The sequence below is a fragment of the Python bivittatus genome, unplaced genomic scaffold (genome assembly GCF_059951505.1).
Source record: "Python bivittatus isolate LINGU-HERP-01145 unplaced genomic scaffold, Pbiv_v1 ctg000330_np1212, whole genome shotgun sequence".
Classification (NCBI taxonomy): domain Eukaryota; kingdom Metazoa; phylum Chordata; class Lepidosauria; order Squamata; family Pythonidae; genus Python; species Python bivittatus.
Window position 1 is genome coordinate 34,911,014 of NW_028277058.1, and position 24,313 is coordinate 34,935,326.

Below are 24,313 nucleotides of genomic sequence, written 5' to 3' on the forward strand. Positions count from 1 at the left end.
CACAGGTTACTGTAAGTTGAATACTTCATTAGCAGACAGTTATTTCCATTTTATCTCATCAGGATGGCATTAAATAATGACTGTTACAATTAAGAAGATGTGGTGTCTTGAAGGATAGTATTACTAAAGCTGGTCTTTTACCTATAGCTGTTAAAATCTCACACCCCCCCCAAAGAGACAGGCTATTTTACAGGGCACTTTTGCAATTAAGTCCCCCATGGAAGAAAAAAGAGAATTATTTTTTGCTGCTTATTATAGTACTAGCTAAAGGACCTCTTGGAATGACAAGGCCAGGAGTGGAACTAAATTTCATTCCTGGTGGCTTTGCACTCCTGTCCTCAGTATCTTGTGACAACGAAAACATGAAGGGACATTTTAACCATGCTAGGTGGACTTGCGAAAAAGCAAATAAATACTGGATACAAATATATATGATGATGCAGAGAATTTTAAAACTTAATATTCAGTTGAAACCAGAGCTTTTTTTACTAGAACTTAAGGACTTAAGAAAAGACTCATGGACGATTAGTTTTATATACAGTAACTGCAACAAGGCTACTATATGGACAAAGATGGAAAAATACAGAAATACCCACAATGGAGGGGTGGAATATGAAGATGGTAGAACTTGCTGAAATGGCTAAATTGACCTGTTTGATTAGGAAGGAACAATAACTACTTTTATAAAAGACTGCAAACTCTTTATAGTCTTTTTGCTGAAAATGGACAAAAATGAATTGGTGATTTTGGGATTTACCAATTAAAAAGGCTTGTTTATGGGAAGAAGGGAACCATGGTATGTAATTTGGGAGAGTGGAAATGGTAATAACCACATTTGTAACTGCTACAAAGAAGATCGGAAGTCGCTTCTTTAATTTTTTTTTTTCTTTCTCTTTCTTTGACCTTTTCTTTTATCTTTTCGTATCTTTTTCTCTTTTCTAATTTTCTTTTTATGTTTCTGTTTTTAATCCTATACAAACTTCTTTTTCAATAAAAATTATATATATTAAGTGGATAAATGTTTAATTTATGCATTTTCCCTAGATTGAAGTTATCCTTCCATCTATTCTGACTATTCTGGCCACTATTCTAACAAAGCTTCCATTTTAAAATTCTATTTGAGCCTTGCTAGAATAAAAACCGAATAGAAAATTCTACTCATTTTTTAAAACTTACATTTGGCTTGGGATTTTTTTTCTGATATATATCCTGGAAACAATATTCTGCAGAGAGAAAATAAGAATAAGGATCAGGCACCCCTTTTTCATTGCAACTATTATCCAGAAATAGACTGGGGAATGTTCTCAAAATGCATTGCAAGGTTATTATTTGGCAACCTATATGATTCTCCTGTGGCTTTAATACCTGCTTTTATACTGCTCCAAATGCTAGGAAAGTGGCCTATCTATATATTACATTCATATAATAAAGTCAAGGAAGAAATTGGAAGAAACTATTTCTTTGGTTGTTATGATACTGCATAGCAGCTCTGCTCTTCCCTTTGTAGTTAGCCCAAAAGCTATACTGTAGATACAACAAAGTCTCTGGGCAGAAGGGAAGTCTGTATAGGCAAGTGCCTATTATTTCTTCTGTCTCCTTACTCATATACACATACATATCCATACTTCTAAGAGTAGCCCTAAAAGGAGGATCCAAAACCTGGCTTTTACTTTAGCAACAGTCAATCTACAAATGGGGGACAAAAGATTTTTAAAAAAGTGTTTTTACAATCCTGTCCTCAAACATGACAGAGCAATAGTCATGCTGCCAGACAGAGTTCTTTCTTAAGCACAGCTATTGTCCCTTTCATAAAATAACTGCGCCTGTGAAGGACTAATCTGGTGAACTGCTGGCCAGTTTCTCCTCTACCTAGTACACCACCTGGAAGAGGCAGGCAGAGGAGAAACTGGCCAGCAGTTCACTGGCTCTTCACCCTTCTGCACTAGCACCACTGGGCACAGTCACTGTTGCCATCCTCTTGCATCCAACCTGGCCTGATGGGAACAGCCTCTGGCTCTTAGCCAGGATTCTGCATGGACGATGCTAACCTGGAGAAGACTCTTCTCTGGGCTGCTTTGGAAATGGTCAGGCAATAGTAGGTCTGACTTCAAAAAGGAGTAAGAACTGTTTTCATTCCTCCTATACTCTCTCTCCTTCTCTTCCCCTCCACCCCTCCTTTTTTTTCTTTCTTTCTCTTCTGATAATCCCTCCCTTCTCAGTGGTGCAAAGGATTTTTTCCCTTCCAGAAAGCACAGTGTCTCTGAGAAAGGGGACAGAAGGAAGAAGAAAGGGAAGGGCTGCTTTCAGAATTTGGTTCGAGTCAAGATGAGAATATAGTCCATGAGGGTTTTCAGTGCAGCTTTTCAAACGAAATTAGAAGCCCAATATTTGCTACTGAAAGAAGAGGAGGAGGAGGACTGCGTATCTTCCACCTTTTGGGATTGTGCAAGAAATTGTGAGGCTATCTTCTGACGGTACTACACATTATATTGATTTCTTCTCCTACTCTCATCCCCTGCTTTTTTTTTCAACTTCCAACCACACTCCCACCCATCCTACTTTTTTTTTTTTCTTGACTAGAAGATTTGTTTTGATTGTGCCGTTTGCTTTGGAGAAAAAACGAGGGGTGGACCTATCTCTTCTCCACTAGAAGTGGCTTACAAAGAAATATATTATCTTTCTGTTTGCTAGTTTTTGACTGGGATTTTTAAAAACATCCTCTTTCTTGCATTTCTAAACAAAACAAGGTTTTCTCCATTGTGGAAGTTAGTCTTGGAAAGAGAAAGCAGTTTGAATGGTGAGCTGGAGTGGCATACAGATGGAACGGTGCATTTTTGGATTCTATTGCCTAGTTCTGATGGACCCAGGACAGGTTTGGACCGGAACACTTAATCCTCAGAAACGTGAGTCAGAAGTGCAGGTAGAGGTCAAAGGCAATACCACATTGGGTCCCATTTTAGAGGACACAATTGTAGCCCCCACAGAGTCCATCCCTGGGGGAGATCGGTGCCTTGGTTATTATGATGTGATGGGCCAGTGGGATCCTCCATTTAACTGCAATTCAGGGATCTACAAATTTTGCTGTGGGACCTGTGGTTACCGCTTCTGCTGCCAGTTCACAAGTGGAAGACTTGATCAAAGTGGTTGTTCAAATTATGAGACACCAGAATGGGTCAACACAGGCCAACCACCACCTCGAGTGGACGAGACTCCTCAGAATCCTACCAGGGACAAGACCAACATGATTGTATACATTATCTGTGGTGTGGTGGCCATCATGGTACTGGTGGGTATCTTCACCAAACTGGGGCTGGAGAAATCCCAGAGCCCTCAAGCTGAGATTACCATGTCCAGGTAAAGCATTATAATATACTTTCACCCTATATCCCTTATGTTTATCTCATTTTAATTTTTTCCCACAGCAGTGGATATTCAAATGTACTCCTCCTGTACTTTATTTTCACCTTCTGGGTGGTAAGATTTAAAAGTGAACTAAAGTCTGTACTTATTTTTTTTCTCCACCCCCCCCCACCCCATCCCCAAATACCTTTATCTTCATGTCCAAATTCTCAGAATATAGGATAAGAGAAGGGACTCGTAAAGGGTAACAGAATCATGGAAAGAGATGGCGAGAGTCAAAGAAGTTTAGCAAAATACATTTCTTAAAAGGGAGAATTTATAGATAGAAAATGTCCATATTGCTATAAAATGTTATACGTGAAAAGTTTGGGACCTGAAGAATAGTGCTACCAGGACAGGTATACTCCTTAATTGATATTTATGAGACTGAAATTGAAGTTGGTACTTTCAATAAGTAAATGCAGAGAGAGAGAGAATCTCAGTGCTTCAAAATGCACTATATTTCCCCTCACAGTTTTAAAGCAAATATAAATGTACAAAACTCTGAGTAAGTTCGGTATGGTCCTGTGCCTGTGTTCAATAGGGGCTTGGTCAATATGAGGAAATATGCTTGCAGATTGTTGGTGGATTGCAGAACAATTTCAAAGCAAGCTACCAACAGCACCTTAAAAGCTGAATTTATTTGAAGGAGGGGGAGAGAAAGTTCGAAAGGCTTTACCACCATTGGGGGGCCAAGAAGCCTTATAGGAAATTGAAGTGGATGCAATCAATGGAGTTAATAATAATGCAAGCAAGAATGGCAGGGGTTAGAGTCTGTACCTCGGCCATTTAAGAAGCCAAACAACTTCATGGTCTTAACGTGCCAGCTCTTTGCAAGTTGACGGGCGACCCTTGCCCAGGTTCTCGCTCTATTGTACTCGCTGTTATACTCTCTTATTTCCATGCCGTTCTTATATTCCTGCTGCTGCAAACTCTTTCTGCATCATACAGACGCTCGCACAAAAGGGGGGGGGGGAGGCTGCATGTGGCCCTCCTCCCACTCCCTTGCCTTAAAACTTCATTGCTTTTCTTTGATACCGCCCCCCCGGAGTTTCCCCAGAAGGTTGCCCCCCGCCCCGCAGCAAGAGAAAAAAAGTCCCTCCCGAGGGGGAAAGTTGCGTCTCCCGACGCCGTGCAGGCTTACGAGTCACGAGCGGAGCCTCCCCCAGCCCGCCTAGCAACATGCGCAGGAGTTTCTTTCATCCGTTGTTGCGGGAACCGGGAAGGTGGGGGGTCGGCCGCGATGAACCAGAGCGTGGAGGAGAAGCGGCCGACGAGTCCCTCTCCTCCGCCTCTCAACCCTGTTCAATGCCTGCACCTGGGGGTTCTGCGCCCGGGCGGAGCAAGCGGGCTTTTCCTTGCTTTGCGGCCACAGCCCGAGGCCTCCGGGCCCCGCAAGAGCAACTGGGTTTTGGGCCTAGGGCGCAGGCGCCAAGTGCCGTGTGGTCCCTCGAACGGCTCGCGCAGCCCGCGTCTGCCTGACCCCACTGCTCCTGCTGCTGCCCACGGAGCGGCTGGCAAGCAGAGGGTGGGCAGCCGCGGAAAAGCGCGCGAGAGCTCGGCAATCTTAGTAGCGCCAGGCCACGGCGTCCTACGAAGGGCGCCCCCCCACACACACACCGGTTGCAGTGGCTCTTTTCCGTGGGGCCTCGTCCGAAGGGAGCGCTTACCCGAGCCTTCTGGCTCTTTAGCGGTCGAGACCTGTTCTGTAGGCGAGGGTGTAACTTCTGCTCTGCTGCAGAAATCCAAGTTGGAGGGTGATGGATTTGTGGCTGTTTCCGGAGAGATGACTCCTGTATTGCCAATGAAAAGGCAACGCTTCTACCCACCGTTTCCTTCTGAATGGATTTCAGGAACGAGCGATAACGAAACAGAGGGAAACTTTCGGGCGATTTCAAGTGGGAGGCAATCCTATAATTTTGTACTTCTCTCCATAAAATATCCACTATTTGCATAGAGGGGAAAAAAAGAAAAACGAAAACCTTCATTTAAGTTTAATACATCCCCCCCCAAGCCTTCCTAAACCCAAACGAACTCCCTAGAAAGCTCCTTCCCTGATATCGTGATTGCTACTCTCTGTGGTCCTTGGCCACCAAGGTTTTTCAGCTGACACCAAATGACAGCCTCTCCCAATCTGGGACAAGTTCCAGTTCTGAGGGCAGAGTCTCTGTTGTAGGGTGAGCAGTCTTAGCCTTGTGAAACCTAAGGGCTATCATTCATATTCTTAGATATGCAAAATATCCCTCCAGCTGGTGAACAGGAGTTTGGAATTAAGGAAGGGTGAGTTTGAGCACATGGTCAGCCCAGGAATTTCTGATCAGTTTTAAGAAAACACAACTGACTCCAACTTCCTTCCTTATCCAAATCCACTCTAGGTTTTTCCCGAGCCCAGAGTTCTGTTTTCAACAACCTAATTTAGAAGGAAACTTGTCAGGTGTAGTTTTCAGACACCTGGGAATTAAATCAGCCCAGGATCTATCAACATATATTATTCACCACTTTCCGCTACCCCTGCTCTATACTAGGAGTAATTTTTAAGACATGCAAAGTTTAAGACATGTCCTGTTACTGAGATGTTGAAAACTGTACAGCGTAGATCAGAATTTTTTTTTTAAGTCTGAATTTGCATGCACAATGGAGAAGGAATAAAAACTTGTTCTTTCCTCACTTGTTGTAATTAGATACTGTGAGTAATTGAAGGAGCCCAAGAGGAAGAGAAAAGGGCAGTGATAGAAGAAGATGCTGTATAGCAAAGTAAGGGTGATCTGAGGATCCCCAGGTGGAGAAATGGCAACTGGTGGGGGTGGGGGCTCTGGAGAGGATAAAAAGGCTGTGTTTTGCCAGGTAAAATTGTAGTTGTCTTGGGAAAAATACTGCATTGTCACAGTGAGCATTAGGCTAAAGCATGGCTTGTTTTAATCATGATTTGTGTAACTACAGCAATTTGGTTCACACAAAACACTTTAAACAGTGATTTACAAACCATAATGACTGTGTTGCCACATTATGCTAAATCAAAACTGAACAATACATTGGCTTAGGTTGTCGCACAAATTTTGCTGCCACATTTAAGGACAAATATCTGAAGATGTATCAGTTCACCTAAGGACACGGTGCTAGCGGACTACAGGCCAGCTGAATATACCAATACTATTTGTTGTACTCCAAAATAAAGGCATCCAAATTGACTGACAGATACATTTAACTCCATAGGATATTGTGTTTATAGGCTATTTTAAATTTTGCAATCAGGATTTATTTCAGTGGCCTAAATAGTACCTGCAACTTTAGATAGGAATGTGGCTAATAGAACTCAATTTTTATTTGAATGAACACCTAAAGCTTGAAACAGAAACTTTCTATGCTTGGCAGAATTACAGACTATTTGGATAACTATTCTATTATGCTTTTATAATAAATGGAAAATGTGTATTTTGGATATAGTTTTTCTAATATGACAAGAAACTGGGATCTTTGCTAAGCACCATTTTTCCATGTCTGGCTGGAAAGGAGACATTTAAATGAAAGTGATTTGGTCAACTTTGATGCAAAGAGCAATTACTTAATTTCCATTTCTTGGAGTCCTGTAGGGTTTGGGAAGTAGAAAATGCAGAGGAACAGAAATATTCTGCTGAACAAAGGACAAAACAAGTGTTTTATTACCTGCATTTTGCCAGACAAGAACGAGGAAGAACCAACCTTTTATTTTGGTTCACTCTTTGCATATAGTCTTCCCTAACTTGGCAGTCTCCAAGTAAGTTGGACTATATTTCCCATCATTTCCACTCTGCATGGACTCTGGACATCTTCCTGGGGATAATGAGGCTTAAAGACCAGCACATCTGAGGGGTGCCAAGTAAGAGAATTCTTGCTATACATAGTTTACATTTTTTTAGCTTATCCTAATAGTCATTCACATTAAATGAAGTCAGAAACTATTTGTATTTAATTCCATGCTCAAAAATATCTAGCCCCAGTCTATAAAGGCTTAATTACTGCACTCCTGAAACCATTTATTCTGGAATAATGAATGGTTTTATTTGTTTACAAAAGTTGTTGTAAAATAACTTTTACAACAGTTGTTTACAAAAAGTTGTTTACAAAAGAACTAGTGTAAAATAATTCATTTTGTTTGTTTGTTTATTTATTTCTTTATTTGCAAGCAAAAGGAAGAATGTTAAAATACAGCTCTTCTACATTGATTATTCACACATTTCTGTAGTAAAATCCCTACTAATGCCAAACCTGGGTAGCTAACTAGTAATTATTTTAAATAAAAACATATAACAACCAATGAGTCTCTAGAACCTATAGAATATTGGGGAGGTCAGTTTATGAAGTTGGAAAGGGAGGGACTGAAAAAATGAAATGGTGGAAGCCCTCACATTTTACATTAAATGTCCACTGGACTTGCAGGTGGGGTTAAGTTTGGAAGGATAAATGCTGTAAAATCAAAACACCTTGCACCTTTTGTTCAGGGATCTTCCAACAGGGAGGAAAGTAATTTCCTTTAAAAAGGTATCATTTTCCTGCCCTTCCTTTTTCTCTCTCCTAATATCTCACAAGCTCATGGCAAGCCAGGAACAGCACTGCTTAACGTCTGTCCCAGGCCAGCTAGGGTGGAAATGAGTAATATTCAGGTGTACAATGTCTTTTTAACTAGAATCCCAAAGTCAGATGCAAGAAATATACTTAACATTTGACACTGCTAAGGAATTTGTCTCTGACAATATTCTGAAATATTCCAAATTGAGAGGGTACTAGGTTGAGGAAGGCTGAAGGTGGCATTCACAGATATAGTGTCAGGTCTGTATGGGAACCAATGGAGCCCCTTGTGAATCAGTCCATGGTGTTGTTGGGTGGTTTGGGTTATGTCAGGTCCTGGCTTATTTCCAGTTCATTTTGTGCAAATGTCATCAATCAGCAGGAGGGCCAAGCCACTTCCTGAATGGATCTGAAAACATGTCAGGAAAGCTAAATTACATTATTCTGGAAGGTTTCTTTCTCCAGTTTGTCACAGGTGAGCTTTTAAAAGGGAAGGAAGCAGCTCTATTTTGCTTTTGTTCTTTTGTCCTTCATCGCAAGAAGAGAAGGTATTTATTCCCAGAGTCTGGTTGGATAAGAAAACTCTCTCAACCTGAAGAAGGATCAGAGAATCAGAAGACAATAGTCGTTAGGATCAATAGAAGAGAATATGTGTAGTTCAGGGTTGCAATGTAGAGTCCTTGGGGTTCTCTGAGCTTGGTTGTTTTCTTGCAGACGTTTTGTTACCCAGCTAGGTAACATCTTCAGTGCTAGAGCTGAAGGATCATTAGGATCAGTACAGCTAAATGAAGATTGGGATTCTTTTGCTGAAGTATTTTATTAATTGAGCGGCACTCCGCCTTTATATCCTGATTCCTACTTTGTTCTGTATGTATTGTATGCAGAATGTGTATTCCTACCTAAGAAAGTAGCCACTGACTTAATGCCAGTCATCATCATATTTCCTTTTTCTCCCACTGTCTCATTTGCTTCCTCATCCTTAATCTGCATAATATAAGCCCTGTTGTATCTTCTTCTAGAATCAGGACTCTCATTATGACAGAGAATTTAGCCTGTAACATGTCCTGACTACTTTGTTAAGCTACCACAAATGGAAGAAGCTGAGGCAGGAAGAGAGTTCACTTTCTTTCTTTTGAAAAATGGTGCAGAAATTGATTTCGTCGGAATAAAAGTGAAATGATAGCAGCCCACCTAAAAGGTTTTCCCTAGGACTAGGCAAGGATACAGGAGGTTATGCAAAGAGTATCTAATCTGCTACATTTGCGGGTGTGCCTGTACTTACTTGCAAGCAGCACTTGCCATTACACAGGCCGTAAGTCATAGGTTATACACTGCAATGGCTGGGTTTGTGCATCAACGTAAGCTAAAACCAAGCATAGCGCATTATAGCTTCTTATGATATTTGAATCAGAAAGAAGACTGCATCATCATCATCATCATCATCATCATCATCATCAAAAAGCAAAACAAGATATAAATAAATACAGTGTCTCAGGCCCAAAGAATGCTGCCAAATCTGCCAACAGTATTGTGAGAATTATGGATCACAACAAACTCTGCTGCCCAAATAAGGGAAGCCTTGATTGGCGAGGGAGCCCTGGTGCTCTATTTGTACAGCGATATACATGCAGAATGAAGACTATCTAAAGGACAGGTGCATTGGTCAAGGTGGCAAGAAGAGGCAAAGGAGGGATCAAAATAGCATCATTATGATTTATGCCCGTATTATTGTTTTACAAGTTATTTTATTTCAGGTAATATTGTGTTGTACTTTTAAATTAAATGCGTTAAGGGTAAAATTTCTCAGAATGAGCCAAGTGCTAAGAATGATGTCAGAGTGAGAGTGTATAGAACTGGGTGTTAAACAAGCTTCTTAAACACAGTCCTATATTTTTAGCTTCCGTCCGCTGGTGCAGATAATATTCTCATTTAGATTAATCCCACTCCTGGTGTGTGTCTTGGCTCACAATATTCTTAATGTCCCAGCAAGCTTTCTTAGTAAAGGTTAGTATAATGAGAAAATGACAAGTGATCCCAAACCAGGCAATTCAGGGAGCATTTCCACATATTCAGGGTTCAAAAGGTGCAAAAGAGGAGGCAGATATGCATGATTGCACCTCTGGCATTATGAAGCTTGCCCAGGACTGGTGTTAATGCTTGGCTTTTGCTATGCCAAAGAGCAGGATCTTCTTCCTGTTCCAACACAGCCCTTGAATCTCAAGATCCAGGGCCAAACAATGAGTACCTTCTGTCCTGCAGCCAAGAACTCCAAGGCAAATGATGCTTATATAGTTACATCTCCAGAGGGGGCAGAACTGATGGTGATGGTGGGGAGGGCAGTTAGAGGATAGGAGGAAATAATGTAGTAAGTTCTACAGAAAATTATAATACCCATTTTTCATGTTTGGAAATTATAAAAACCCCAAATAACACTAGTGCAATGTTGTCATGGAAATTCCAGGACATGATCTGGGAGAATGCCAGGGGCATAAACGTAGGGCTGCAGAGATATGTGTCTGAATTCAGATGCTGAAACCTACAATCTGGATTTGATCCTTTATATGATTCTGCATCTTGTTTCACAGCAGTTTCCTAGTTCAATTTTTTCCCCCTATCCAAAACCATTTGACTCTGTGCTGGCTGAGTCATGAAGCAGAGTGAAGCAGCCATCTCATGCCGTAGATGTAGGATGTAACAAAATGGCAGCATACAGTTGTATCATTTGTTGTTATTCAGCACCAGGGTCAGCGTTGGGGATAGGTTCCATACAAAATGCTCGTGGAAATGTTGATTGACCCCATGGGCCAGAATAACCTGGCTTGGATATTGTGCATTTTGACTTTTAGGCCTGGCCACGGGGCACCTTTTGCTTTCTCTATGGCAGCAAAGTAGCGATTTGATTCCTACCCTGGAGCTCCTTCACATCTAAACTGTATTGATTCCCTTCCAAGCAAAGATTAACCACACATTAGCGTTGGAAAGACCATTGTTATAACTATTTTAATACTTGTTATCATTGACGTGTTGTTATCTTTTCTAGGTTTGCCATTGCCTTTTTCTCTAGGATTAATCTCCTCTTTATTTCTCCAGTACACGGTCCTTTATTTATTCTTAAACCCAACGAAACTATCAACTTCATTTTTCCCCCATGAACTATACATTCATTAGGCATACCAACTGACATAGCATTTGCTTTCCTACTTTGGCTCTACCCAGCATAAGGATCAATTAGGAGAATTTGTTTATTTATTTATTTCATTAAATTTGTTATGACTACCTACTCTAGTAGACTCTGGGTGCTTACACATGATTACAATAGTTAAAAATATGAAGAAAACAAGACAGCCTGGACTACAAACAACCACAAAATAAAAACAAGACAGCGGGATTATCCTATATCCTAGATAGCTGGAAAGAAAGTAAGAATTGATGTTAAAGAGTGGGTTCAAGAGATGTGTTCTCTGTCTATTTTCCAACTCTCCTTGTACTGTAGAAATTAGATGGAGCACTATGTTTTTATGTAGCATGCTTTAACAGCATGTTAAAGGACTGAGCCTGCTCTATATTTTCTTCATTGAGACTTGCTATTCTTTTTCTTTTTTCACTCTACTTTTTGATGGCATTATCACTATCATATTATTTTATTTCTGCTAATTAATGTCACATTAAATAAATAAATAAATAATAAATAATTATGTCTTAATATTTAACCTTAGCCTGGATTTTTCACTTTCCATTTTATCTTCATTATGAGATCTTCCATATCTTCTTTACTTTTGGCTAACAAAATGGTGTCATCTGCAAACTCTTAAATGTTTCAACCTCTGGTTTTCTTTCCAGCAGTCATTCTGCCATTGTTAAACAAATATGAGAAGGATATGTATTCTTATTTCATTCTATTACCTATTCTGAATCACTCAGCTTTTCCAAATTTAGTTCTTGCAGTACCTTCTTATTCATAGTAAAGATTCCTTACAAGAATTATCAGGTGTTTTGGCACAGTGATTAGTTTTAATATGTTCTACATTCTGTCATGATCTACACAAAACACCTAGCTTTAGTCAGTGAAGCAAAGGTAAATTTTTTATTCTCTTGCTCAGTCCATTATTCATCTTATTAGCTATCTCTTTCTACATTTTCTGAAATCCTCCTCTTCACTTGATATCTCCCTGTCCATGCATGGCTTTATTCTGTTTTGTAAAAATTTAAGCAAAACTTGCTTGCCTGAGGGATTAGTGCACTAATTTGGCATTTATGCATTCTTTTGCACCACCCTTCTTCGGTTTAGGTACATACACAATTTTTATATACTATAGCCCACACTGCCTAATTCTATATGTGTTGACATAAAGCTGTTAGCACTTTAACTGCCTCTTCTCCTTCAGTTTTCATATCTGACAGCCGGTCTACTGCATGCCATAACCCATTTTGTAGCAGAACTGTTTCTTGAATGTGTTATGTCTCTACAGATGTTTCTGTCATTTTATAATCCCATTTGCAAAGGAATTCTGTACTGCATTGAAATCTTTTCACCTATGAAACATGACATGATTAAAGCACTTAAAACAAATGAAGCAGCAGAACAATGTAAACCAACTACAATGTATATTAAAATGCATAAATCCAGCAGCAAAAAAACAACTAGTGGATGTTGTTGTTGTTGTTGTTACTGACAAACAAAATCTGAGTAGGCAAGATAATGATGTGATAACGTAATGTAAGTCGGCTTGGATTTCCAGGATGATGGGGAGGGGTCATTGGGTAGAAGAAAGAAAGGTGTAAGAAAATAAAGAAGGGAATAAGAGAGAAAGGAGATGTCAAAAAGAATTAGAATAGGCTGGCCCCACCCATAATATGTTCACCTTCTAAAAAATTAACCATAAGGTAATGCAGATATCAACAGAAAAAAAGCTTGTTCTAGTTTAAGTCACCCTGAACTAGAATCTCCTTCCTCTGTATATTTTTCAAGCATTATCCTAAAATGGCAACTTTACCCATGTTTTGGGATGCTGATAGTGCAGACTGTGACACTTATACTACAGCTTAATGTATAAAATATTGGTATAGTGATCACTCACAAAACTGTTGTGACCCAAACACCCTGACTTAACACAGACTACTTAAAGCAATAATGGGATTAAAAATAATTATTCCAGTTCAATCCACTTATCCTGTCCCCCATTTATTAAAAATCAAAATGGTGGTTTCTTGAGAATTTGTTAGTGTTAGAGAAAGACACAAAGGTTGAAAAAATGTACATAGAGAGAGGAACATTACATTTTTTTCCAAAAAAAGGGCTAGGCATTTAATCATGCTGTGGAGAAATGGGATGTGAGTCTTATTGGAAATGTGATGAAGAAGTCACAGTTCATTAGGAAGATTATCAGTAATTGAAATTTCAACTTATACTAAAGGCTTTGCCATAGAATTGTCAGATCACAAGCTGCCTAAGAAGTCTGTTGCAGAAATTCATTTCAATTTCAATTTATCTTAGGAAAAGCTTCAAGAGTTCTTAGAAATATACATCTTAAACATTCCAAAGCATTAGCCTAGCCTTCCAAAAATATGAACTGTATTAGAAAATATGGATGATGTGAGGTCTTGCTGACAACCAGTATCTCCTTCTAATACAGCATTTCAAAAATGGAATAACATTTGTTATGCGTACTATATGTCTGCCTTGAAGATGGTTTTAACATACTGAATGTTTATACAAAAGATACAATTCTGAGTTGCAGATTGGAATTCCTGGGTGACAAGTGCTACTGTTTTCAATAGAACCAGAAAAGGTAATACTGTACTACCTTACTTGCCATAACCACTGAGAGATAATGATTCTCAGCTACTGATGGACTTAATTGTCAGCCATTCCTTGTTCTTCATGGAGTTCAACTCTGCAAAAAGCAAAATAACATCCACACAGAGTTTTCTAAGACCATTTTAGCATATAATTATTACTGCCCAGTCTTGGAACAACTTTCAGCTTATCTCAGAAACAACCCAAAACCCCAATGTACCCAGCCTATTCTGGGCTTTTTCTTCCATTTCTTCCACTTTCGAACTACTTAACCTGATAAAGAAGGATTGTGGAGAACTCAAAAGGTTGTACACCCTTTTCAGACATATTGCTTGTTCCTGATAAAAGTTATCAGCTAACTCTTTTGGAATCTCTGTTTCTCAGAAAAAGGTGATGTACAGAACGGAAGTAATGTATTTACTGCAGAATTATATTATCTTCTGTACCGGGTTACTAAGGCATATCTTTTGCAGGTAAAAGGAAAGAAGTCCTTAAAATGTTGTTATTGTCAGGGACTAGATATTGGCACCCTCTAGGCAATGTGCAGAATTCATCTGTTCAGAGATGGAAATGGTGGTGGCTACTGGTAATGTCCAAATAAGGATTGGAAAGCTGAGATACAGCTGGGATCAAGCCAGATGGCCTAGTAATGCAAGCCAAGAAGCCAGCAGTGAAAGGTGGTAGGACTAACAACCAGTCCCCTAGGCAGATGGTATAACTGTGGGGTGGATAATAATATATTTCTAAAGTGAGTAAAAGCACATTGTGGTACTGGCTGAATGAGGAACAGCAACTAGTAAGTAGTGATGTAGGAAACACATTTCTGTTTTTAAAGTACTCTACTCAATCATTCAATCACATTTCTACATGATTGTGCAGTTTTAAAAAAATTAATTTGAATTGATTTTTTGTGCAGAACTTTCTGAAACATACATATTACATATGCATCTTTCCTTAATATATATATATTTACACAGAGCTTCTGGGCCACAAACTTCCTTGAGAAACTCTGAAAATCTGAATCATTTGCAGAGTCAATGTCTGTGTTCTGTCTGCAAATTAATCTGGGAAATGTTAGACACTTTTCCGTTTGCTTAAAAATGTGGACCAACCTGAAATTTTTATCCTTGCTATGACCATGAATGGTGCTCATGATTTCAAAATTTGATCTGAAGAAAATTAAATGATTGAATTGAGTGACAGTGTTCACAATGGAATCAGTTTTGCCATTTCTCTGCTGTCCACAGGGTAACATGTCTGTGTTTTTCAGTGTCATTCTCTGTAGGTCATAAAATAGAAAGAGTGAAAATAAACACTGTGCAGAAGTAGCTCTATAAATAAACCATAATGTGGTTTTCAAAAACCATTAAAATGATATAAATTAATATTTTGAGCATATATTCTCAAAATACACTTCTAAATATGTTTGATCAATTTGCATATTTCTAAACAGACTTATAATCAACTACTTATTTTTGAACACATTTTGGTATATTTTTAGAAAAGTGTGAAATCTAAAGGATAATTACATTCGAACTTGTGTGCTACGTTATAACTGTTATAAAGATTGAAATCTATCAGTATTGACAGCCCTGGGCTAAATGGGGCAATGATCTGACTCAGTATAAGACTGATTTCCATGCAGCTTAGAAGTTTTTCATGGGCAAACCAGCACCAGATTACAAATAAAAGGAATACCTACACTCTGTACTTTTGAAGCTAATTTAATTTTAATTGAAATATCTTATCACCTTTCAGAGAATATTAGAGATCCCTGTAGTTTTGTAAGGTTATAATTTTTTCTTATAATCACTAAATATCAAACAATTCTCATTCTTCCCTTATGTTATGCTGATTTGAAAGTACAGCACTGATAAAGAAGATGCAGAGCAAGGTGGAAACTACAGCTTCGTCTTTCTAATATTTTGTGCCCACTAAAAACATTCTGATCCTTAATTTATTTTTAAAGAAGCTCACTCTGCTGATTTCAAAGGCATGTAGTATGTATGGATGTATGAGGATCTAAGATTAGGACAATAATATTGGATCAGTTGTTCCCCTGTCTAACATTTTCTTCCTTAGCACATTTAAATAGAAACAATATCCAATATCGGTGTCAATTTAAAATCACCATGATGGCACATTGCTCATGAGCGAAAACATGAGCATAAAGGAGCCTGCCAGAAGTGCTAAGACGGAACTCAGTGCCCTTCCCCCAGCCCTTAATTCGAGTTAATTTTCCTGTATCTTTATATCTGTCCTAATATTATGCTTAGCTGGAACCTGGGAGTGCAATATAGCTGCCCCAGGAAATGGCTTGATTGGTTGGTAGTGACATGATGTCTCTATCTCTCTATCTCTCCTCAAAGAAATTCAGTGCAAGGTGCCATGTTGTTGGAGAGGCACCATGTTTAGGGAATTCTGTGAAATAAAAGGAATATAATAACAACTATCCTCTCCAACTGCAAAAAAATGGATTCAGAAAACATAGGAACAGACAGACAAAGGAAAGTAGTTTGATCCAGTGTTTTAGATAAATGAGGAGAATGTGGGTTGGGCTTCCATTAAAGCTTTTTCCTGAAAGCACAGATTCAGGAATCAATGGCCCTCTAGATACAGGTAGACTACAGTTCTCATTATGCTGTGTTGTTATCCAGGGCAGATAGGATTTGGAATCCAACAACATCATAAGGGCATCATGTTCTCTAACTCTGATAGGAAATGTCATTCTCTCGATTCACTTCCTCCCTAAATCAGAACAGTCATATGACTTTTAAATGTGACTCATACCTCTGAATTCAATGATATTTTTTCTGATCTCTTCTCCTCAACCCTAGCAGAGCACTCTCTCAACCTAATAATTCAAAAGTCAGTGTGAAGCCCTAGTCTATAAACTGCTACTCTGTGCCAGTACTGATTATGCCCTTCATTGTACCCTTGCTTGCCAACAGCCCTCCACTCATCTGGCAGTGATTCATGAAAGGTCTGTGACCAGTTTCAGCTCTAACCATGCAGGCAAAGAAGACCTGCTGAAGGCAATGTCATCTTCTGCTGTTAGATATTTACTGTTTCTTTGATGGACAGTCTGTTATCCCCACAGAATTTCTTCTAGCTTTATTTCTGAGCTAGACAGAGATGATACAAACCTTTCCTCCCCTGTGCCAGTTTAGATCAGTTCACAAGTTTAAGAGATGAGCAAACCTCATTAAAATAGGAGTGCCTTTCAGTTCAAGTCTAGCTCAGCACAACAAATGCCCAAGCATTAAACCCTTGTCAGTTAGTGAGTCTTCTCCCCAAAATCCCAGAAGCAGCTTCCCCCTCAACTCCCATGGGTCAAAAGAGAAAGACAAAAAACACAAGTCCAGGAGCCTACACCTATTTCATACCAAAGAGTCACTATGTTTTTCGTATCAATTTTGCTGCTTAGCTCAGCAGAGGGCAATAGCTTTAATACAGTCAAGGCAGGTCTTGTTGCTGCCTTGGGGCCAGCTGTGCCTTCAGTCTTAAAAAAAAAAAAAGCCAGATATGGTCATGATCTGCTGCAGGGTTAGTGTGGCCCATACAGGAACCAAGGCACTTGCCCAGGGCGACATGATGGGTTGGGTGGGCTGGCAAGTGGAAGAAGGCTGCAGGCAAGTGTGCAGCCTCAGCACATACTGAGAAGAGCAACCACTAGAGCAGTAAAGACCTATAGAAAACTCCTTGTTGCTGTCTGGTGGCCATCCAGATTCTTGTAGCCCAATCTGCTGACCCCAGAACTGACACAACCTGCTAGCACCTCTTCTCCCCCGGGGGGGGGGTGTTGGTCCTTGAGCTGCTGCCATTGCTGTTCCTCCTTGAGACCGACTTTTCTGTCCAAACCCAGGCACCAGGACAGGTCTGCTGCCTCTAGCTCTAGAGACGTAAGGTTCCCTGTCTGAGAAATTTGCCATGGGGCTCAGGGAGCTCTAGTTTTTTTTCCCTGGAAGAGAGAGATTTCCTCTTTGGATGTGTGCACAGATGCATCATATCTATGTGGGTGTGTAAGAAAAATATATTTAAATAAGTAGGAAAACTAGAGGCAGTGTATGTGTGCACATACCAAACGAAGAAAATCTGTGCCTGCCTATCAACAAAATTAACTAAGCAAGAATGTTGGTGTGGAAAATACTGTCCCTGAAAGGGGACAGGTTACACACTCTGAGGGATTGAGTGATTCCTTGGTTTCCCTTAACTATCTTGCTTTCTAACTTAACATCCTGGGTCCCTTCTTTAGCCTGATTTACAAGTTTACTGATTTACATGGATTGTAACAACTTTTTTGCCACAGGGCCTTGACTGTTCATGCACTGGCTTGCTTTCACAGGCTTATTAGCCAACCCTAGGATGCCAACACCAGTTTTTGGTTTGAAGGATTACTCATGACTGTTTGACCCTCTGCAGTGGATCATTTTTTGGGAGCTCATAAATAAGTTGTTTAATCAGTATGTGATAACTCATTATAGTAAGCTCTTTTGCAGATGCCCAAACATCTACATGTATGAGATTGCTTGTGATTCCTAAGCTGGTCTGTAAGCCTAGTACAGACTTACAGACCTGTACATCTGTACTACCTTTTTATGAATCCTTTGATGTGCCCTTGTAGGGTGACTTCAGCTATTTCTTAGAAAAAATAATACTATACAGACTTCCTAAAAAAGAAATCTGGGTGTTAGGGGAATCATAGTGTACTTCACCACATGTGCATGCAATAAACAAGAGAAAGAGAGAGCTGTTTTCAATTCAGTAGAGCTGGACTCTGAGGTCTGCTGCTGGGAAAAGTCTATGTTGTAGTTAGTACAAGGAATCCACAGGAAAGAATTTGAGAGTGGGGAAGAGTTGCCAGTTACATTGGTCTCCTTTATCTGCATGAAAATGATCCACTTGCATTAGCAAATGTAGGATGGATATATTAGTTTTGTCTCAGAAGGTCTGTTTTTACACATGTTTGAACTAGGACAGTTAAATGCATAGTTTACACAATGAGTAAAGTGATTATTTTTAACCTTAGGGGGTTGGTTGGTTGGTTTATATGGCTTAGCATGTCATGTGTACCCAGGCCATTTACTTTGTTTATGGTTCAGTACAGTGTGAACATAGAAAATGGATTAATTCAGTAGCCAGATTAAGTGTTGGCCAAATGCAATCAATTCTTGGCTAGCATGTGGTTAGTGACAAGCTAAGCTTACCAAGTAGCCAAAAGTACAGATGGGTATGAGAAGATAAGATATGCTCTGCTATGGTATTTCTGTAGAGGCTGGGTGGTCACCCATCAGGGATGCTGCAGCTGCAAGGGCCCTGTCTTGAACCCAGGAATGGAGAAGATGCCCTCTGTAGTCCCTAAGATTCTACCTTGGGAATTTTGAAATGTTGCCAGGAAACAAACAGTCAGAGCTTCCCCCACTGTGAAACAAACAATTCTCATTTATCACAGGAACAGAGGTCCTTGCCAGTTGAAAGAAAGCAATGTGAGTCACAGACTGATTCAATTTAATATTGTTTATTACATTTATGCCCCCTGCTTGGTTGTTCCTGGGAGCCCAACAGGATGTACAGACTCTCATGTTTGCTCCCAACAATGTTATGAGGAAAGAGAGAGGAGGTCAAGAGTTAGTGACTGCCTTGAAGAGCTCTTCATGGCAGAAAAGAGGTTTGAACTTCTGTCCTTCCAGTTGTAGCCTAACACTGTATCAACATTGATTAAAATGTGGAGTTCAACTCCTAGTGACTACAAATTAGCACCTATTAAAAACCTGAAGTCATAGAAGGGAACGTGAAATGAGAATCCAAGACAGATCTTTTTAAGACAATTTGATATCTTTCCAATACAGAATTTTCTCCTATATGTGTTCAATAGTTTATCTTATTCCTCTCTCAAACCATCTCTTGCGAATTGTCACCGTTTTCTTGCGAGGCTGTTCTGTAGCTCATTTCCTAAGGGCCCCTGAAAATTATGCAGTACTGTGCTGGACTTTATCTGACAAAAGAATAACATTGTTCAGCACCAAAGTATGCCATTATAACATGATTGGTTTGAGTTGGGTTAACCCACTGCAGGAACTAGCTATCGCTGTTTGTAAAGCAAGTTTTATGGCTCAGTATATTGTATGAACCCAGTAAATTGTGGCTTGTTCATCAAACTACTGTTACACAAACCTGAGTTCATTGCTGTGTGAATCTATCCATGGAGTAGAATGTAGACCAGATTTTGTAATACTGTATTGGGTTGTGACTGGGGAGATCTAGATCTAGATCTGTCACATAATTCACAGCTATTGTGTTGTGATGAAGCATATATTTCTGGCTCATATCCTCCAGCCCCTCCTCTTAGCTTTCTGACACAGCCAATCCCTTTTCCCCACCATTTTTCAGCAATGTGTTCCCAGAGATGCCTCTTGGTTCCAAAGTTAATTCTTTACAAGTAGGTTACTGCTATCTTTTAAAATGGGAAATAGGTCCTTCCTCCCCATCCAAAGGGGAAATTATGCTTATCATATATGGGTGTTAAAAACCACAACTATCAGATGGAGCCAAGTAGCATTTTCTATATCTCTTTACTTTTACTCTTTACCTAGTGGTCAACTGGATTTTTGCAGACCACATATAGTATTTATTTTCATGTTTTTACTCTCAGATATCAGATCACAATAGAAAATCTCATGGCTGGGCCTTGGCAGTGACATGGCCCTCAAGGCATTAGCTTTCAATAAGCATTCAAAGTTCATGTATGTTATTTTATTTTGTATTGATTTTCATCCAAGGGCAACATTTGGGAAAAATGATAATACAAATATGTAGCTATAGTGGAAACGAAACACTTTGAATAAAAAATAAAAATCTGGCACATCTCTTTCTATAATTCCTTTGATAAGACAGAAATGAATTTTATGTTTATATATTCCACTAACCACTTCCAACAGCCAAATGTCCTAAGAGAGAGTGGGTTTTCCTTGGAGTCTTTCTCCTCCCATCCTTTCTGATAAGGATAAAGAAGATAACCCTTCAGCAGCACTCAGCAGTTACCATCCCAGGCTACTTCACAATATCATTATTGTCACGATAAAAATAATGGGTGACCCCATGGTCTTTCTTTTGAGCTCCCTAAAGGAAAACCAATGCATACATTAAAATAAGTTTTTCTGCCAATGTAGGAACTCTGCTTGGCGGTCATCTATGTTCTGCTTAAAAGCCTCCTAGAACATTCCTAATGTAGTTTCAAGTGCTAAGAAAATATACCATCCATACCAAATATTTCCTGGGTGCCCAAGTAAACAAATGAGCAGCAAAAAGCAGATATCAATAAGTGAGAATCTTTTTTTGCGATTGTTGTCAAATAACTTCTTCATGCACCTTTTCTAGAACACTCACAGATCTCCTAAAGCAGCCTAGTCACAGCTCATCTGATCACTTGCCTGATGGCCATATCAGCAGTGTGCAGGTCCAGATCGGTGACAGTCTTTCTCGGGGATCTCCCACAAGTAGCAAAGGTAAGATAATCTGTCTCCCCACCTCCATGCATTCACACATGCACGCACCCATATCTATGCTAAAAACAAAAGAGAGACTTAGAATTGCAGAGATTATTTATCTGCCATAAGAGTTAGAAGAGATGCCATTTTATAAATAACTGGGATAGAGGAAAGAACACCCAAAGATTAGCATGTAGCATCTGTTCTAGAGAATAGGCAGTCTGAAAAGGGACTGCCATCCCTATGCTTATTCCATGCTCTCCCTTCCTTCCACCTCACTGTACCAAGCTGGCAAATGGAACTTTGCAGAACTTTTAACTTTTTTCTTTTCTTTTCTTTTTCTCTTTAAATGGTATATGACAACCTTCTCCAACTTGGCAGCCTCCAGATATGTTGAGGTTGTAACACCTGAAACTCCCAGACAACAAAACCACACTGACTTGGAATTCTGAAAATTGCCACCTCAACATATCAAAACAAAAAAGCAGAAGCTTTTATAGTTCATCCATAATACATTAGTTGTACTACACCTGTTGGCCTTTTTGCTATGGTCAGTATATCCATGAGTAAATGAATACACTTTAGAAGTACTTGTCAAGGAGTGTTTGTTAGGAAGACCTGGCAGTAGTTGTGTCCCTTAATCATTCCATTTCTGACATTTTGGAGCAGGAGAAGGTGGGTCTTTTCTGCAGACACATGCAGGCTATTATCATAGGAATGGGGAACAAAGTCAGTCCCCATGCATCCATAGGTGACTATATCTGCCAGCATGAAACAGTCTGTAGCCAAAGATCCAATTTGTCCAAATAATATATGCTTAAAAGCTCTGTCTTGCTAATAAGTGGGAGGGGTGTGTCTTCTTATTTACACTGTACAAAAAGGGATGGTATGCTACTGTTTCTTTGGCATGCTTATTATTGTTACTCAGTTCTCTGTTGGGCAGAGCTGTCTCTTCCTTTCTCATTTGCCCATGGTATTTAAATGCCAATTTCTTATATCCTCCCATTGCCCTGCCCATCACCTCTGACCATGATATAACTAAGGGGGGAGCAGATGAGTATTATGTGCTTGAGGGACTGGCGAATGTAATATAAACTACTTAAGGTGGGCTATTTAAGTTTACACTTGCCATCCTTTTTTACCTTCAGACCAGAACCACCTGAACAATGCTATGGCCAACTCCTCCACAGTTTCACAGATTGGGCTTTCACACTCACACAACAATCAGCTGCAAATGACAAGCGTTTTGCCTAACCAGGCTTCAGATTATGCCAAGTATGCAACTCTCAAGGCTGTAGGTAGGTGCCATTGTGCTTGCATGTCCTGTTCAGTAAGATAGCATTGGAAAATTTGGGCTGAATGCAGTGAGAACTGGAACACCACCTTAATGTTTGGGGCTGAAGCTCCCTGTCTTCACGCTCGCCCCCACTGCAGTGCCAAGATGACATCACCTCATTGTTGTTGACATTCCATTCTGCTGGGTTGTAGCTGCTGAATTTCACTAATGTCAGAGAGGATTAGATGAGGTGGGAAGGAAAGGACAACCCTGATTACAGGGGAAGGAGAAACAACTAGAACTAAAAATGTAACCATTTTAGAGACATGAAAAAGGCTTGAACAGGGCAAAGAGTGTGTGCCTCTTAGCCTTACTGCAATGGGGGTGTTGAATACATAGGAAATGACTAAGAAGTGCTCCCAGTTATACTTTAATGTTTATTAGCTGCTCTTTAACACATATTAATCACTACATTATGCACCTGTACATGTGGGTTTTCCCCTCCTTCTTTGGATGAGTTTTACACACACTAAGCAAAGAGTGGCTAAGCCATGGCACGCCTGCCATGAGTAGCTCGGGTGGTAGCTGGCTGTCATATTACTGGAAATAAGTTGAAGGGCTTAATTATTGGTTAAATTAATTATAACAGTCTTAACCCACTTGTGACACTAACAAAAGAGGCAAACAGCAAAAAAAGCAGAGGAACTAGGGAGGGTAGCCATCAGGAAAGCTACCAGAATCTCTATCATGTTATAAGAATAATTGTTTTTCATTCCCTCCCCACCCCACCCCACCCCACCCCACCCTTCGCCACCCCACACCATATATTCCCCTGTAGAAAGTGCCCCAGAAGAATTCTACAAGAGGTTTCCTATGGTGGATATGCCACCATATCCCCTGACGCTACATCAGAATGATCTCCCACCTTTTCCAGAGGGTGGTGCCCTCATTGGCTTGGGGACACCAGGACAGAAGACTAAAGTCATGAAAACCAATGCAGGCAGCCCTGTCTTCAAAGGGGGCTGGGATCACAGCCATCCTGAATTTCGACGACAAGCTTATGCCACCAAGCGTCAGTTCAGTATTGAGAAGCTGCCTGAGGTCTTCAGCCAAACACCCACTCACTATGCCCAGCAACAACGGCTCTTTTCCACTAATAGCAAGACTGAGGTCACTGTCTAGGATGGATTTGTTGTTCACTCCTATATTCTTCCCTTTGAAGTAATTGGTGGAGTGGGGCCTGACAGCCTGGAATGGAGTTGCTTCCCTCAATGTGTCACTGCTAGGTTCTGGGAGGAAACATAGAAGATATGAAGACAAGCAGAATGCTTGCCAGAACTGATGGTAGTCTACAATTTAACAGAACTTATCTGTTCAATGAGGTCAATCTGTCTTCTGACAAAACTTGGTTAGCATGCATGGTGAAGCCAGCATGCCTATGCTACCCCATTGTTTGATGCACTGCTGTTGTTTCTAATTCACCTTTTCATCATATCACACTCATGCCAGAATCATCAACATCAACAGGAAGCCTTCAGGACTCCACTACTGTTCTGCATGGAAGTGCATCAAAAGAGGGAATAATATGTTTCCTCCCTTCCCACTTCCCCAGTAAGAACAGCCATCAATGCTCCAACAAAAGACAAGAATAACTCATGCAAAAATTAATCAGTACCTTGTGTTTGGACATTTGCCCTATACTACATTTCTTCTTAAGTTTCTATGTAGTTAAATTTCTGCGGGAAAACAAAATAAAGGCAGGATATAAATCTAATAAATAAATAAATAAATAAATAAATAAATAAAAAT

General features: G+C 39.9%; 1 protein-coding gene across 2 annotated transcripts; it reads left to right on the top strand.

The window, feature by feature from the left end:
* The first annotated feature begins 1,933 nt into the window (after nt 1-1,933).
* SHISA8 (shisa family member 8) lies at nt 1,934-23,686 on the top strand. Of its 2 annotated transcripts, none has more exons than XM_025171459.2 (4): nt 1,934-3,354; nt 21,119-21,246; nt 22,377-22,526; nt 23,343-23,686. In XM_025171459.2, exons 1-4 carry the CDS (start codon nt 2,795-2,797, stop codon nt 23,684-23,686), a joined length of 1,182 nt encoding a protein of 393 aa, XP_025027227.2. In that variant the 5' UTR covers nt 1,934-2,794. The 2 variants fall into 2 exon arrangements, with proteins under 2 accessions (XP_025027227.2, XP_087997674.1); XM_088141548.1 differs by having other exon boundaries at nt 21,119-21,237; nt 22,347-22,526.
* Nucleotides 23,687-24,313: the final 627 nt, after the last annotated feature.

Coding starts and splice junctions, on each gene's coding strand:
- SHISA8 (XM_088141548.1), top strand. CDS start 2,795: ATGGTGAGCTGGAGTGGCATACAGATGGAACGGTGCATTTTTGGATTC. Junction 21,238..22,346: donor TTCTCGGGGATCTCCCACAA/GTAGCAAAGGTA, acceptor GGGCTATTTAAG/TTTACACTTGCCATCCTTTT. Junction 22,527..23,342: donor TGCAACTCTCAAGGCTGTAG/GTAGGTGCCATT, acceptor ATTCCCCTGTAG/AAAGTGCCCCAGAAGAATTC.